Here is a 15306-nt window from a genome sequence, read left to right as displayed (position 1 = left end):
ATTAAACAATTAAATGAATTAATGAATTCCCTCAAAATGTTGCTTTTCATTTTAAATATTTTTTACCAATAGCTGGTGTAGTAAGATCATGATGAGTTCTTTGGGTTCCACCAAGTGCTTTCAACTCAGGAGTAGGAAGCCTGCCACCTTTTCCTGACGATACTGAAGAAGAATCTGACCTATCTGCTGAACGATTCAGTAGTGAGGCATTTTCTCTGCAAAAATGAGGAAGGGTGATCTAACGATTAGGGCACTGGCAGAAGTCTCTGTTCTACTACAGACGTCCTGTGTGACCTTGGGCATGTCACTTATGATCTCTGTTCCCCATCTGTAGAATGGGATAATAGCACTTCCCTACCTCACAAGGGTGTTGTGAGGATAAATATGTTAAAGACAGAGATGCTCAGATATTACAGTGATGGGGGCCATAAAAATATTTTCTAAGATAGAAAATGTGATCAAACATCTTGTGCTACAACTGAGTTTGTAAAACATGCATGGTAAAAGGCCTAAAACTCTATTATAATTAGAGGAGACATGGACAAGTCAACTGCCAAATATTGTACTCAAATCAGTCCTCAATATTTCTAAGTATATTCCTACATATGGGAGATGTCAAAACCAAGGATGCCAATACACTCCCTCCCTCTCCCGTGTCAGGAAACGCCACCTCTGTGTCAGGACACAGCTTCCTACAAAGCCCAGCAACACTGTTCAAGTTTGCTGAAGAAGTCAAAGGGTATGTCTTCACAACCACTGGGAGGGTGCTTCCCAGTACATGGAGCTCAACTTGCTCAAGCTAGCACGCTAAAAAAAAGCAGTGTGGATGCAGCAGCATGAGCAGTGGCTTGGACTAGCCACCTGAGTACAGTCCTGCCTGACCCTCTGAGTACATACTCTGGCTGCTAGCCCATGCTGTTCCCTGCGCTGCCATGCCACACTGCTATTTTTAGAGCGCTAGCTTGAGCAGAGCTAGTGCATGTCTGTCTCCACACAGGGAGGTGCCCTTCCATCTGCTGTGTAGATATACTCTTAAGCACTACATTATGCACTCCATCCAACAGACTATAGACTGTACATCCTTTCAGTCCTACCAACCCTACAAAAATGAGTCAGAAGCAGAGTCCTACATTTTAATTTTCCACATGACTACATGTTGTGTTATCACTTGCCTACTCTGAGTGGCCTTCTGTACAGCTTTTAACATTGTAAATAAATGTTATGCATTAAATTTACTCATCTTAATCAAAATAGTATTTTGTGTTTAGTTTCTACACATTTTTTTTAAAAGTTTTGCATTACTAAAATCTAATTTTCTTTGATGGAAATTATTTGCTGATTCAAATCTGTGAAGCAGCTCAGGGTCTCTTTCTCCCTCCATTTTGGCCTTCACTTCTGAAGGCAACTGCTGTGAGAAACAAATCTTCTCTTATTCTGAAATTTAAGACACTTGCTGCTATTTATTAACATACATACTCATATCCAAATTAGTGCCCTAGCAAATTACCTATTAAATGCACTAGCATGTAAAGTCTAGTTTATTTTTTAATTTTATTATTTTTAATTTTTTAATTACCCCATAAAGAAAGATTGGAAAAAAGAAAAAACACTAAAATTTTAAAATGTACCCTTTTATTTTGCTGTCCACAGTAGAATCCTTATCATTTTCTTCCAATTTCTGAGCCTCTGCTGCCTCCTGTTTATTTTCTTTTTCTTCATCTTCCTCTAATACTGGTGGCTGATTTTCCACTTGTCCAGCATTGTCTTGTTCACCCCAAACTAGACGTCGTCTGACTGGTACAGTGGAGGCATCTGACATGCCTAACTTCCCGGTATTGTTCTGTTCGGACTGTTCTCTTGAGTCAGGTTGCTGCAGTATATTTTGGCTTGCAGATATCTGTTTCTCAGGAACCCTATATAACAAACCACACAGTATTTCACACCAAATATTCACTTGTTTTTTTCCAATGTACTATGTATGGGTCTCTATTCACTGCCTGCATCCAATTCAAGCACCTGACAGAAGTTAATAATTTAGTTATTAAAAAGGGAATACAGATTAATCAGTCATTTCTAATATGAGGTACCATTAACTTTAAATGTAAATTAAAGTTTTAACTAGAGTTGAACACCATCCAGATATGTACTAAATTTTCAAGATTAGACTCTTTTCAGGCCAAAACTTTTTTTTTAAAGAGTTTAAATTAGGCTTCTAAGTCCATACTTCAATACTTCAGTGATTTTTCAAAAGCGCTGGGCACCTAGCTGACCTCAGTCAATGGGAGTTGTTTGGTGCTGAACACTTTTTTGAAAATTAGGCTAATGTAAAACAGACTTGAGCCTACCCTCAGATTCCATCTTTTGAAAATCTTGGTCTTTAAATTGTTCACAGAAGTCAGGCATTTGTGCATGCAAAAGAGACTAGTGTACAAGGATCCATTTTGCACAAAAACAAACCAGCCAGCTTTGAAGATATGGCCTTGTATTTTACATCAGATATTATGGTTTCAACTTGGTTTTATTATGGCTACAATTACACAAATGGATCATTCCCCCCCGCCAAGCCCTCCAAGACACTGCCTGGGAGAAAGTGGACTGTATATAGTAGTAACCCATGCAATGATTTGAACAATCAGATTTAAGATCAGGTGACAAACTGCTTTTTTTTTGGACTTAGGAATAATTACCCATGCAATCTTTATTAATATCTCTAACATTTATTAGCAAAAAATGAAAGATTTAGTATCTGCTCAATCCATCTTTATGGACCTCAAAGAGCAGAGGCAAAAAAACATGAATGCATAATTGCTTGCTTTTAATTTAGAAACAGAAGTGCACTGGGACAAGATCTGCTAATCATAGGCCTATTGATTTGTTCTACAAAAAACCAATTTATGTAGGCATGATACAATTTACATAATATATGGTTGTGATAGAGTAGGAGTAGCCTAAGGCTGACTCATCACTCTGTAAACTTTCCTGCATGGGCTAAATTAAGAGACAATTGATTAAGGACTGGGTGATTAACCAGTTAATAAGGGAATTCAGCTCATCAGATGGGGTGGTTAAAAGGAAGACAAGAAGAGAGAAGGAAAGAAAAAGGAAGGGAAAGCAGCCTAGAATCTCAGAGAGAGGCGATCCATCAATCTCTTCTCTCCACCCCCAGCCTAGAACGTAGGGTGAAGGTACCTAGAGAGTAGGGTGAAGCTTGGGGAAAGTCTTGTACTGTTTCGTCTCTGCAGTATAAGACAAATAAAACACTGGTCTGTTACGCCAGAGTGTGCAAGAACTCTGTGCCAAGTGAGACGTAAGGTCGGGGGAAGCGTACCCTATCTTGTTCTTTTAGTAAATGTTGTCAAACTTCTTATCAGATAAATATTTGACATTCCACTGCTCTAAAATAATTTGTGCAAAGTCTAGTAAATATTAGGTATCTTAAAATTGTGTTAAATCTCAATTTAATTTAAAAAAAAAAAAAATCAGTTTTTAAAGCTACAGTATAACATGCCATTCACATCCAGAATAAGCACCTTACCCAGCAAGATCTAGAGCTTTGATGGTGTTGCTAATGGTTTCTTCTGAACTGGAATTTGAGGACACATCCCAAAGTCTGTTGTTATCTGAGAGAATCTGATTCAAATGGTGCCGAGAGAAGTGGGTTCCCTGTACTCGTTGCCTGTAAGCCTCCGCTTTCTCTCGAAGTTCTTTCACCTGCACATACAGACGTCAGAGCATGTTTGGTATTTTAAAATTCAGTTATAAGTTATAGTGAAGTATTTGCACTAGCTAATGCTAACTACAGTAGAAAGGCACGTTACACAGTACAAGACCAGACACAGCAAACATACTGTAAGGTGCAATAAAAGCAACAAAACAAAAAGTTAAGCCAAAATAGCAATTATATTTATTTAGAAAGCATGTGTTTAAGCAGTCAAGCCAATGCATCGTTACTGATAACTTATTCAATAAGCATGAAAAAATTATGCAGCATCCATGAATAAATTTAGTGCTGGATTCTATTTCTTCTTCAATGTTCAGAAATAATGTGATTGTTCCAAGCGTTATAACAAGAACTTAGGTGCAACCAACCTCCATATACCACATGTAATTTAGGATGTTTTGAGAATCCTAAGGGGAGGAACACAAAAACAGTCTTAATATTTCTTTTCTAAGACATCACATTAACAAAACTATTGTGTGAACCATTTCAAAACTGTCACCGTAGCTCTATGCTGCCTCCTAGAGATTAAGTACAAAAAATGTTGTAATCAGTTATATTTTTGCAGTATTTTGCATTTTTTGCAGTGATGCATTCAAACATCTTAGTCTAACAGTCAAAAAGCCTATCACTTTTAAATCTAACTTTTGAATACTTCAAGGGTGGATGTTTGTCAATAGACCTTCTCATATGTACAAAGTTAAGCATGTGCGTATAGGATCAGGACCTTGAACTGTGAGTTCTTTGGCACTGCAATAGTCACTTGCTGTATGTTTGTAGAACCTAGCACAATGGGGAACTGATTCTGCCTTAGGATTCTAGATATTACTATAATATAAATATTAACAGCTAAAGCATTCATGCTAAGACACCAGTCACTGAAACATCTAGGCATGAGATGGAAAACATACATTATAATAACAAGAAGAAATTACTTTTGGTCTTAAAACAAACGTTGTAACTCTTAGCTTTACACATTATATTGTCATCATTTTATTAATAAAAATATTTTTCACAAAATTAGTTTGTGAACTCCCCTTCCCCCCGCCTCCTAGTTTTGTCCTCCACTGAAATACTGTTTGCTAATAGCCAGTGCAAAAAAAATCTTGAATACATTTTTATTTTCTTAATATTTAAAAAAGGTCCTTGATAGCAGCATTATTGCTATACTGATTCTGGCTCATGAAAAAGGTTAATGAAAATGTAGTAGGATATATATATAATGGCTGGGAGCAGGCATGCAATTCTATCACTTCCTTTGGCATACTTTTCTATTAAATCTCAATTAGTTTGTTTTATTTACCCTTCATTCACATATTAGATTTCTCTGTTATTTGCTGGAAGAATTATACTAAGGGGCCAAATTCAGCCTTCTGTTACACCCATGTAATCACACTGAAGACAACTGTATACAGGAGTGAAGATTCACTGGGCTTGCATTGATGTAACTGCAGACTTTGGCTCAATGGGCCTTTCAATTTAAAAAACAAAACAAAACACTATTCTTTGGGAATTTGTCATTTAAGACTACAGCATGCTTGATGCAATGAAATTTGTAAGATTATTTAGTTTAAGTAGAGGGATGAAAATTAATAATGATAATTGATAGGCTGAACTATAAAAGGCAGAATATAAATTCAGAGCAATTGGACATTGCAGGGGGAGGAAAGGCATACTGAGAATGTGCTGCCTACAGTGAATTGTGAAGAAGTATAAAGAACGACCAAGCTCTTTCAATGACCCAGGAGGTAGCATTATCGCAGCAGGAAATAGACCCTAGACAGTCCTACTATGATTATGAATTACCTCAGTAATTTTTTAAAAGGATCATTCAAAATATTCTACTGCTGAAAAATAACCCTTAACAATACATATTAGAACAGTCTCCCAGAATCACTATAGGTAATCACTATAGGTAAGGCTATTTTCATTATAGCCCTTGTTTTCACATGCTTTAGATAGTCTCCTTTTGGGCTGAAATTGTTCGTGTGGCCTCAGCTCACAAGGGAATTTTATTTTATTTTATTTTGTGCAAAATTTGAGAACAGCTTCAAGCTGTTTGAGTTACTAAAGAGTGAAAAACAGTTTAGTCTATACAGGTCAAGGGTGTGATGAAGTGTGATCCCTGATTGACATACTGTCAAGAGCCCCTAGTGTACATGCAGTTACACCAGCAAAACTGCACTTTTGCCATTATGGCTTATTTTGCTCAAGAGACTCTTGAATAAGCCATTTGGCATGCTGACAATATCCTGAACAAATCTTATGGAATTGGGATAAACCTTATTGAATCAGGGCTAGCACCTCTGGGGTAGATGGTACAGTAGAACCTCAGAGTTATGAACTGACCGGTCAACCACACATCTTATTTGGAATTGAAAATACATAATCAGGCAGCAGCAGAGACCAAAAAATGCAAATACAGTACAGTACTGTGTTAAACATTAACTACTAAAAAAATAAAGGGAAAGTTTAAAAAAAAGATTTCAAAAGGTAAGGAAACTGTTTCTGTGCTTGTTATATTTAAATTAAGATGGTTAAAAACACCATTTTTCTTCTGCATAGTAAAGTTCCAAAGCTGTATTAAGTCAATGTTCAATTGTAAACTTTTGAAAGAACAACCATAACATTTTGTTCAGTTATAAACATTTCAGAGTTACGAACACCTCCATTCCTGCGATGTTTGTAACTCTGAATTTCTACTTTATTAAAAATGCAACGGTGTATGTGTTATTGTGGCACTATATGTATCTTCTTTAGAAGAGAGGGGGATGTTAGTGTACTTCTTCCATTATCAACCCTTTGAGGCGACCCTCCTGGTAAAGTGTACCTATACTAATTCAAATTGGAATCTCCAGGGAACAACAGACAAAGAAAGGGTTTTTGGATAAATACCCTGGTTTTAAACTGGCTCATGGCCTTATTCCTAATCCAGCAAATGGACAGGGCCCTTGGTCCATGGAGAGCGCCTCTCCTTTTGGAATAGTTGGAAGAACTGGGTCTACTAAGGCCTTATAAATTGGGATGCTTGTTCTGAACTGAAGCTGAGATGAACTTGTAACTACAAGGAATTCCCTTGGGTAGGGGTTGAAGGATTGCTCTTGTCAGAATCCATGTTAGGGTGAACTCTAGTAAGCTTATTAGCATGCATTTAGGTTCTTCTGTGGTTTTTAATATATTTTCTTTGTAATGCTTTTTACCTTAAGAATAAAGTAGGCTTGCATAGGAAGTGCTGTGTGGTACCTTATAACTGTAGCATTTATACCTGTTAATCATCTCTGAAGAGAAAGCAAGCATGTGTCCTTGAGCAACCTGTCTGTGCTGGGGATAACACAGTGAAGGCTGGGAACTATGCACTCTAGAAATAGCCCTATCAAGAGGAGAAGAGATGAAGGTCTCCACCCAGAAAAGCAACCAACTGGGGATCTGGAAGCCTGAGAATGGGTGCCCTTGCTGGGCCACTGAGGGGAAATACAGGTGCAGCTGCCATGACCTGTGACAAGCTATACCAGTAAAAAGCCAGTTTTGTCATATGCTGCATCCACTCTAGGAGCATATTGCCAGAACAGAATACTGATATAACTATACTGGTAAAACCTTCCAAGTGTAGATCTGACCAAAGGACTCGGAATGGGGATATAACACACAAGCAAATAAATACAGGGGTGACTGGCACAGTTTTGTTACACTTTTCAAATTGAAGGTAGAGGTAAAGTAAAAGGAATGGCAGGAATGTGGGAATCAGTAAGAGTATGAAGACTGGAAAATGAAGGAAGGGGGAATAGGGACAGTCACAACTCATCACCTACCTAGCTACGATCAGCAAGCAATGTTTTATAGACATCTGAGCAGAGGCCAGTCTTAAGCAGAGATTTGAAAGTGGTAAGGTAGTGGTTATATAGCTCTTTTCCCCATGCATACAGGGTGGCATCAAAGCAGGACGGTGGTTGAGAAGAGAAGCTGCCAGGGGCAGTAAAAGCTCGGGATGCTGGCAAAGTAAAGGTGGTGGATGACAGTGAGATATGATAAAAGATCAGCTAGACAGAAGAGGGCTAAATTGTGTAGGGCCGAGGCACCTTTGTGTTACTGGTTTTTATTTGTTTTTTTGGGAGAGGGAAGGGCAATTGTTTGTTTTGTTTTATAAATAACTGATCATAGCTTCACTTTTTCTTTCAGTTATGGATTTATATTTGTCTCACTGATTTGCAGAAAATCCATTTCTCAGATGGTGGAATGCTTTTAAATTGCAAATGTATCTGAAGTATTTTATTTAGTTCTATTTATTATTTGTCACATAGGGCCTGACCCTGCAGTCTTTAACTCAAGAAAAACTAACAGTGAAGTCATGTCCATAAGAGTTTTTAACTTGTTTTAACTCTAGGACCTTCTCCTGAAGCTTGGTAAATTCCCAGCTTTAACTTACTTTTCAGCCTTTACTACTCCAATTCATTTTTAATTATTTAAAAGGTATAATTAAAATGACTGCAAGTCTCCTAAGTGAAACTATTTCAGACACAAAGGGTTATACTGTATTCTTATTTCATTGTATGGGGATATTAATCAGACACAGTAGCAGTAATAAAAGCTGCACAGTTAAAGCCCCACAAAGCAAGATGAGAAACCCCTTTAAGAGCTATATACTGCTCTCCGTCTACATACAGAGCTAGTCTGGAATGATCACAGGTAAAGTGTAAATCAGAATCTAAATGGCAGAGCCTAGTCGAGGAAGATGAGAGGGAAAGTTAAACAACTTTTGAAGTATACATTATAAAAATATATTGTCATAACTAAAAGAGAAACTGGTCGAGAGAAGAGAGTGGGTGAGTGTGTATGTGTATATGTATAAACATGAAATTAGTAATAAATAGAGATATTTCACTATAGTTAATAGCATTTTAGTATCAAAAGGCCCTAGTTTTTTCAGCCATCCAACCTAAACCCTTTAGTTAGGATGCCATGAGAAAAGAAATCCCACCAGTTTTGTTTTGCATACTTCATCGTTGAACCTCTTCATTCCCATGTGACCTCCAACTAGCTTCCTCTGTGACACCCCATAAACAAAAAATCTCTGGGAAACACCAGACAAGTGGAAACACAGGTCTATTGTCCCAGAGTGTGGGAATTGGCTGGTTTCTCTTGAACTCTAATGAAAGGCCACACATATTTACCTCCTACAACTCTCTACTTGATCCCAATAAGGATCACTCCTGCCTAATAAGGCACAATACTAGTTCTCCATTAGCAGCAGCAGCATCTTTGACTTTGCTATGTACTGCAGTGACTAGACTAAAAAGTAGTAGCAAAAAAGATTTTAGAAGATAAACACTTTATTTCCTTGTCCTAACCCACCCCACAACCAGTTCAGGTCACCTTCAGCTGCACACTGTCTCAAACTCCCTCCTTGAGTTTTGAGTGTTGCCTACAAAGTATCTCCAATCCTACAGACACAGGACATCATTATCTGACAAAATGGTATTTTACTTTAAAAGCAAAGGGTTTCAGTAACACTTGCAGTCAGCGTGTGCTCAATAACTTTAAAAAACCCTAAAATTTTGACTGTATTAAGCTGAGGTTTAATACATACCCAAGGTAAAAAATATTGTTTGTTTTTAGTCCTCTTAGGTCTTCATGAGTTTGGTTTCACAGTAATAATCATATATGAGGTACAGTTGTAATATATTACCATGGCACACCTCAACAAACTACAAAATTAGTTTCCCATACAATACTATATGCACATTTAGGAGAAATGTATATAACAACAACGTCAAAATAAACTTGCTTGGTATAGCAAGTGAAGCAAGGGGGTCGGGAACACAATCCCTTTACACTCCCTCTGCATTACTTTCTCAATGAAAAACTCTGCAAAAACTCAGAATCAGAGGCCTTTCCCACAGTCCACCTCAATTACATTTCAATTCTGGTTTGGTCATAGCTGGTTGGAACCTACCTTCTCAGCATACCCTAGGCACAGAGGTCCCACTGTGGAGTCACAATACCTGCCCCACAGACCATACAAGGATATTCCAAAAATTTGGTAGAATAGAGTACTTTGGGGTGGGTCCTTCTACAAAAGGGGTTGAATCCTGAATTCCTCAATGGGAGATGAGGACCCTCAGTACCTGCCTCATTGAGACACTAAAAGAATATTTACATGCTTAGAAAATATTGTATGGATACTTACTTGATCGGGTATGTTTTTCCTGATACATGACCAAGCTCCATCCTTGTATAAATATTGAGCTGGGGACAAAAATTTTGATCTATATTCAGTGTTCACCTTCCTAGAACATTAAGGGGAGGGAGGGAAATAAAACAACAGTAAAATTTGACTTTTTGTTGATCATCTAGGAGACTGTTTAAAAACAAATTTCATAATTACATAAATATAAATACACGCACTCTTGCACGGTAAGAGCTGCATGACAACAATTAAAGACTAATTCCAAAGCTAAAACTTCAAAAAATGTATGCCTCAAGTTAGACTCGTCTGTATTTAGGCACCTAAAAAGTAGTATGGTTTTCAAAAGTGCTCAGCACTTATTAAAATGAATTGGTTTTCACATGCTCTCTCATGTGAAATACACATTCATATACAGAAATTAGTCTGTCTATCCTAAAAAAAGTGCTGAGCACTTCAGGTACCCTCTTTTAATCTTGGTCCAAAATACAACTAACTTCATTTTCACATTTTCAGCGAAAACTTGAAATAACCCTTTTGTTCAACACTTTTCAGGAATATAGACTATAAAAGGCAAAAGTTAGAAAGTAAAATTAACCTAGTATATATAAATATGGAGGGAAGACTCATAGTTGACATCTCTCCTAACTTTTGGCCAAACAGAGTCCTGTTTTCCCTTCCCTGAAACTGACATAACTTGTTTCCTTATGTTCTATTTGCAATGGTATGATTGAACCAGTTCAAGAGGCAACACTGCAGTGCATCCACATTGGTTATTCTATTTCAGGAGTCTATACTGCAAAGCACTGACACACATCAAATGCAGATTCTTTCTATCAGTAGATGAATGCTGTACATTTGCAGGTGTTCACAATTTGGGTTTGCTCTGTGACTACTTCAAATGCTTCTGTCCTGCATGAATAGCCACTGTAGGATCATGAGGGACAGAGGCTACATCCTCGCAACAGCAGATATCATGACAGAGGATCACCAGTCTTCCCTCAAAAGTCACTGTCAAATTGACTCTAAGCCTGAAGGCCAAAACACTGATAACCAAAGAGTTAAAGAGCCTGATCTCATTATTTTCATTTATTTTTCCATGAATAAATGCATCTGTTGCATTTGTCTCTTTTCTTCCTTTGTAGCTAAAGAAATTTATCTTCCAAAGTCTAGCGACAGGAGTGGTCCAGACTGGGCAGAATACACTGAGTCACTCTCACCCAAGTAAAATCTCAAAAAAGTGAGTGAATGAGAACAATTGGGGAGGCACATGGATTTACTAGAGAATATGAAGGTGACGGGGTGGATTGTACATTTTTGATTAAAGTCCATTTTCTGGGGTTTTTTCCTTCATGTTTTTCAGATGATTCTATGGCTCAGGAAAGTTTTCTTGTTAATCTTGTGTATGTTCTTATGATGAGGCATGGTGGGGACTGGGCAGAACAGAGAACAACTAAGTACCTCAGGGCCTTCATGCAGCCAATAAGTCAACAGCTTGACAGGTGACCGAGTCAGCAGTCTAAATTTCCAAAGCAGTCACTGAAAGATAAGCAGCAGCAATGGAGGATTGCACTGGGACAACTAACTGAATTCTTGCAGCTGCACAGCTTTCGTTTCCAGCACTGCAATGGTTCAGAGTGAGCTGGTGGAGGATGCTGCAGTGTTTAGGTTTATCCACAGCAAGCACAATCACAATGCTGGAGTGAAGTTGAAAAAAGGTGTATGTGGACATGAGGTATTATACAGCTATGCTAAGGTAATGCATTTGATACCAATATCAAAATGATGAATGTCCCCCCGCCCCTCCTCAGAATATTAGGGTGCTGAATACCTAAATTCTAGATTAGATTTTCCTATATTATACATACCCAAGACTTGTATGTAAAGAGAGGGGCTTTTGAGTAATATGTTGTTTATTTTTTTGTTTAGGTTGTTTCTGTTCTGTTTCTGATTTCCCTTGTTTTGATGAATCTCCCGTTGGCTTTAGGAATATTTCTTTCCTTTCATTCTAAGGCAAAGATAATTTTAGAAATATCATATTAGCTAACAAACTAAAAAGAACTCTGCTAACTCAAATTCTATTTGACACTAGCCTTTTACTTTAACATTTTAGAAGATAAAATCATAGAAATGTAGGGCTAGAAGAGACCTCAAGAAGTCATCAAATCCAGCACACTGCACTGAGGCAGGACCATCCTAGGCCATCTCTGACATGTGTTTATCCAACCTGTTTTTAAAAACCTCCAGGGATGGCAATTCCACAACCTCCCTTGGAAGACTATTCCAGAACTTACCTACCCTTATAGTTAGAAAGTTTTTCCTAATATCCAACCTAAATCTCTCTTGCTGCAAAATAAGCTCATTACATCGTGTCCTACCTTCAGTGGACATGGAGAACAAATTGATCACTCTCCTTTTTATAACAGCCCTTAACATATTTGATGACTGTTCTGAGGTCCCCCTCAGTCTCCTTTTCTCAAGACTAAACATGGCCAGGTTTTTTAAACCTTTCCTCATTGGTCAGGTTTTCTAACCTTTTATCATTTTTATTGCACTCTTCTGGACTATCCCCAGTTTGTCCACACCTTTCTTAAAGTGTGGAGCCCAAAACTGAACAGTCTCCAGTAGAGGCCTCCCAATGCCCAGTTACCTCCCATATTTTACATACGACATTCCTGTTAATATATCCCAGAATTAGATTAGCCTTTTTTGCAACTGCATGACGTTGTTGGCTTATATTCAGTTTGTGATCCACTATAACTCCCAATCCTTTTCTGCAGTACTACTGCCTAGCCAGCTATTCAGTGCACACTAGGGAACTTTTAGTGTGCACCAGCAGGGTCCACATGGTCAGTTAGTGCACAACATGCTGATGCGCACTAACGCGTCATGTAGATGAGCCCTCACACACATATTTAATGCAAACTCCACAAGAATGCATTAAGCTTGTTTAGAAAAAAATCTCAAAGCCAGGAAATACCAAAATTCAGGTTCCTACTGCAACACTCACTCAGCCACATCATACATCCTATTTCTTTATGGAATACATTTAAAATAAAACTACACATTTCATAAGAAACCACAGGAACAAAGTAGCACTACAACTGTGCAAGGTGGCTAAGTTATTTCTGCTATATAAGTCTTAACTTATGCATTTGTGACATTTTTAAAAATACCGTACATCTTTAATGTTGCACTAAAGTAGGGGGAAGTTTTGCATTTCTTTTATTATATTATGAGAAACTGATCTGAGAAGAAATTTAGGATTTTTTAGAAAACTTGGCTTGTGCCCTTTTTTGCTGATCTGTGATTTGTAGGAGGTTGATTCCCTTTCCCGCCCCCCGTTCAAATTTTTCTTTTGTCATGGTTGTCTGGTTTTGCTATAGGCTCTCAGATGCATATTGTGAGGGCACACTGTAATTGAAGGGGCAGGTGTGATGAATCTTTAAAAACACACTATTCTCCAAAATATTAATTCATCATTGAAGATAAATATGAACAAACAGAAAACAATGTTTCAGACAGTGTAACTAAAAATTCCTTACTCTCTCATTTGCTCATCTGTCTCTTCATTCTTGTAATATTATAATTAATTCTGCAGTTCCCTTGCAGGGTACACTATGACCTGTATTTCCAGTGTTTAAAAAATAAGCAGAAAACGTAAAAACAACCAACCAACGCCACACTTTTTAGACTTTCTTCATATTTGCTAAAGAAGCAAAAGAGGGCACAAGCTCAATATTTGTCCTTTCAAAGTCACCTTTAAAGTAATGGATTGGTCTAAGCCGCAGTCCAATAAAGCACTGAAGCACATGCTTAACTTTAAGCAGAGAAGTACCACTGACTTCAACTGGGCTACCTGTGTGCTTAAAGCTAAGCATGCACTTTGCTGGATAATGGTTCTAGTGACTAGCTCATCAGGCACTGAGACTCTTGATTCATTCTGGTAGTGACTCCTGCTGGTTTATCAAGAAATTGAGATGATGGACAGAACAGAGTCCCATCCAGATCTCATTGCTAGAGGATGCATATAGCCTACTCTGTAGAACTTTAAAATGGAGTAAAACAGCGAGCATCATGCTAGAAAAAAGTTGTGTTTATCCTATTACTGTGCAAAGTAGTTTCGACTTTATATATTTTGGAACTGAGGTTATCATCCTCTGATAATTCAAGGTTCTTCAGCCTGACAGAATTCCACTGTTCCATTGGATCTGAATTTAATAAAAAAGACTAATCATCATGTTCTTTGAAGGCTTTGTCTACACGAATTTTTTTCTAAACATTTTCCACTACTGATATAATTGGTTCAGCTCTGCTGCTGGAGAAAAAGTCTATGTTTTTACCACAGTATTATCTAAACGTACTCAAAATGAACTGGTGCCAAACCTGCCATCAGCAACCCACACCTTCTCTAAACTTGCACTACCACCAGTGCAGCTGAATTGGCAATAGCAATGGTAGGAAATCTTTGGCAAAATAACCTACGTATGTAAAGCCTAAAATATAGCTGACTGCTGTCTGGGCTTTGCAAAAGACACCCTAATGTTTGAACTATACACTGGAGTCAGTGTATACTACATGGTGTGCTGTCATAGTACAGCATTCACCTATTAACTTAAAAAGTAAATTGAATTAAAAAAAAAAAAATGCTGGAATTGTTTTAAGTGTAACTGTAGTCTGAAAATTGACTGTAAAATTGGTACATTGGATTTGTTCCTTGTACATGTTCAAATCCACAGCTTTGGACTTTTGTGATTACAAAAAATTATTGCTTTTTACTCTTGTTAGACCTAGAGAACCAGCACACCCAATAGAAAATTAATTGAATTCTACTCCTCCTGAGCATCAAGAGACTACACAGGTGGCAAGCAGGGCATAACTTGGCTGGCAGAATCCTTATTGCTGGCAGCAGTATACAGAAAGGAAAGAACCCAGTTTGAATCTCAGAGCCACGCTAAGGATTTGGGCTGGCATTTAGAAAAAAACCCAAACATCTTTTCACTTGTAAACTGAATGTACTTGACACAGAAATCAGAGAGACACAACCACGGAGCCCCACAATGTTATTTTTAGAGTCCCTTTCTAGAGCAGAACCATTCCCAATGGACTACAGTGTCATACGTAGTAATTATAAACCTTAACAGAAAAACCACTAAAATCAGAATATTGAAATACCAATCAAAGATATTGAAGTATATGAATACCTTTCTTTCAGGGGAGATATTTACTGGTGCACATACAGGAAATTCTCTCTCCTCCAAATCACACCTCAGTTTTGGTCCCTTAGCTGGAGGAGAAACTTTGAAATTTCTCTCATATTCAGTTTCAGGAGTAATTGCAGGAGACTTAAATGGAGGAATGGATTTAGTTGTATTGTGAATAACCTTTGAATTTAAAAAACAAAAAA

General features: G+C 37.7%; 1 protein-coding gene across 2 annotated transcripts in view; it reads right to left on the bottom strand.

The window, feature by feature from the left end:
- MDM1 (Mdm1 nuclear protein) overlaps window positions 1–15306 on the bottom strand; it is a 36196-nt gene that overhangs the window by 8854 nt on the left and 12036 nt on the right. Inside the window, exons 5-11 of one of the 2 annotated variants that reach the window (XM_067564067.1) lie at window positions 15104–15283; window positions 11768–11907; window positions 9903–10002; window positions 4090–4128; window positions 3536–3711; window positions 1629–1913; window positions 67–215 (exon numbers count right to left, since the gene is read on the bottom strand). In XM_067564067.1, the coding sequence (XP_067420168.1) occupies window positions 67–215; window positions 1629–1913; window positions 3536–3711; window positions 4090–4128; window positions 9903–10002; window positions 11768–11907; window positions 15104–15283 (1069 nt within the window). The remainder of the gene's footprint in view (window positions 1–66; window positions 216–1628; window positions 1914–3535; window positions 3712–4089; window positions 4129–9902; window positions 10003–11767; window positions 11908–15103; window positions 15284–15306) is intronic. The other variant, XM_067564068.1, reaches the window with a different exon arrangement.

Source organism: Emydura macquarii, unplaced genomic scaffold (genome assembly GCF_026122565.2).
Source record: "Emydura macquarii macquarii isolate MOO-44397 ecotype Brisbane River unplaced genomic scaffold, CSIRO-AGI_Emac_v2 contig_2636, whole genome shotgun sequence".
Classification (NCBI taxonomy): domain Eukaryota; kingdom Metazoa; phylum Chordata; order Testudines; family Chelidae; genus Emydura; species Emydura macquarii.
Note: the sequence above shows the minus strand (reverse complement) of the source record. Positions and strands in the feature narration are given on the sequence as shown.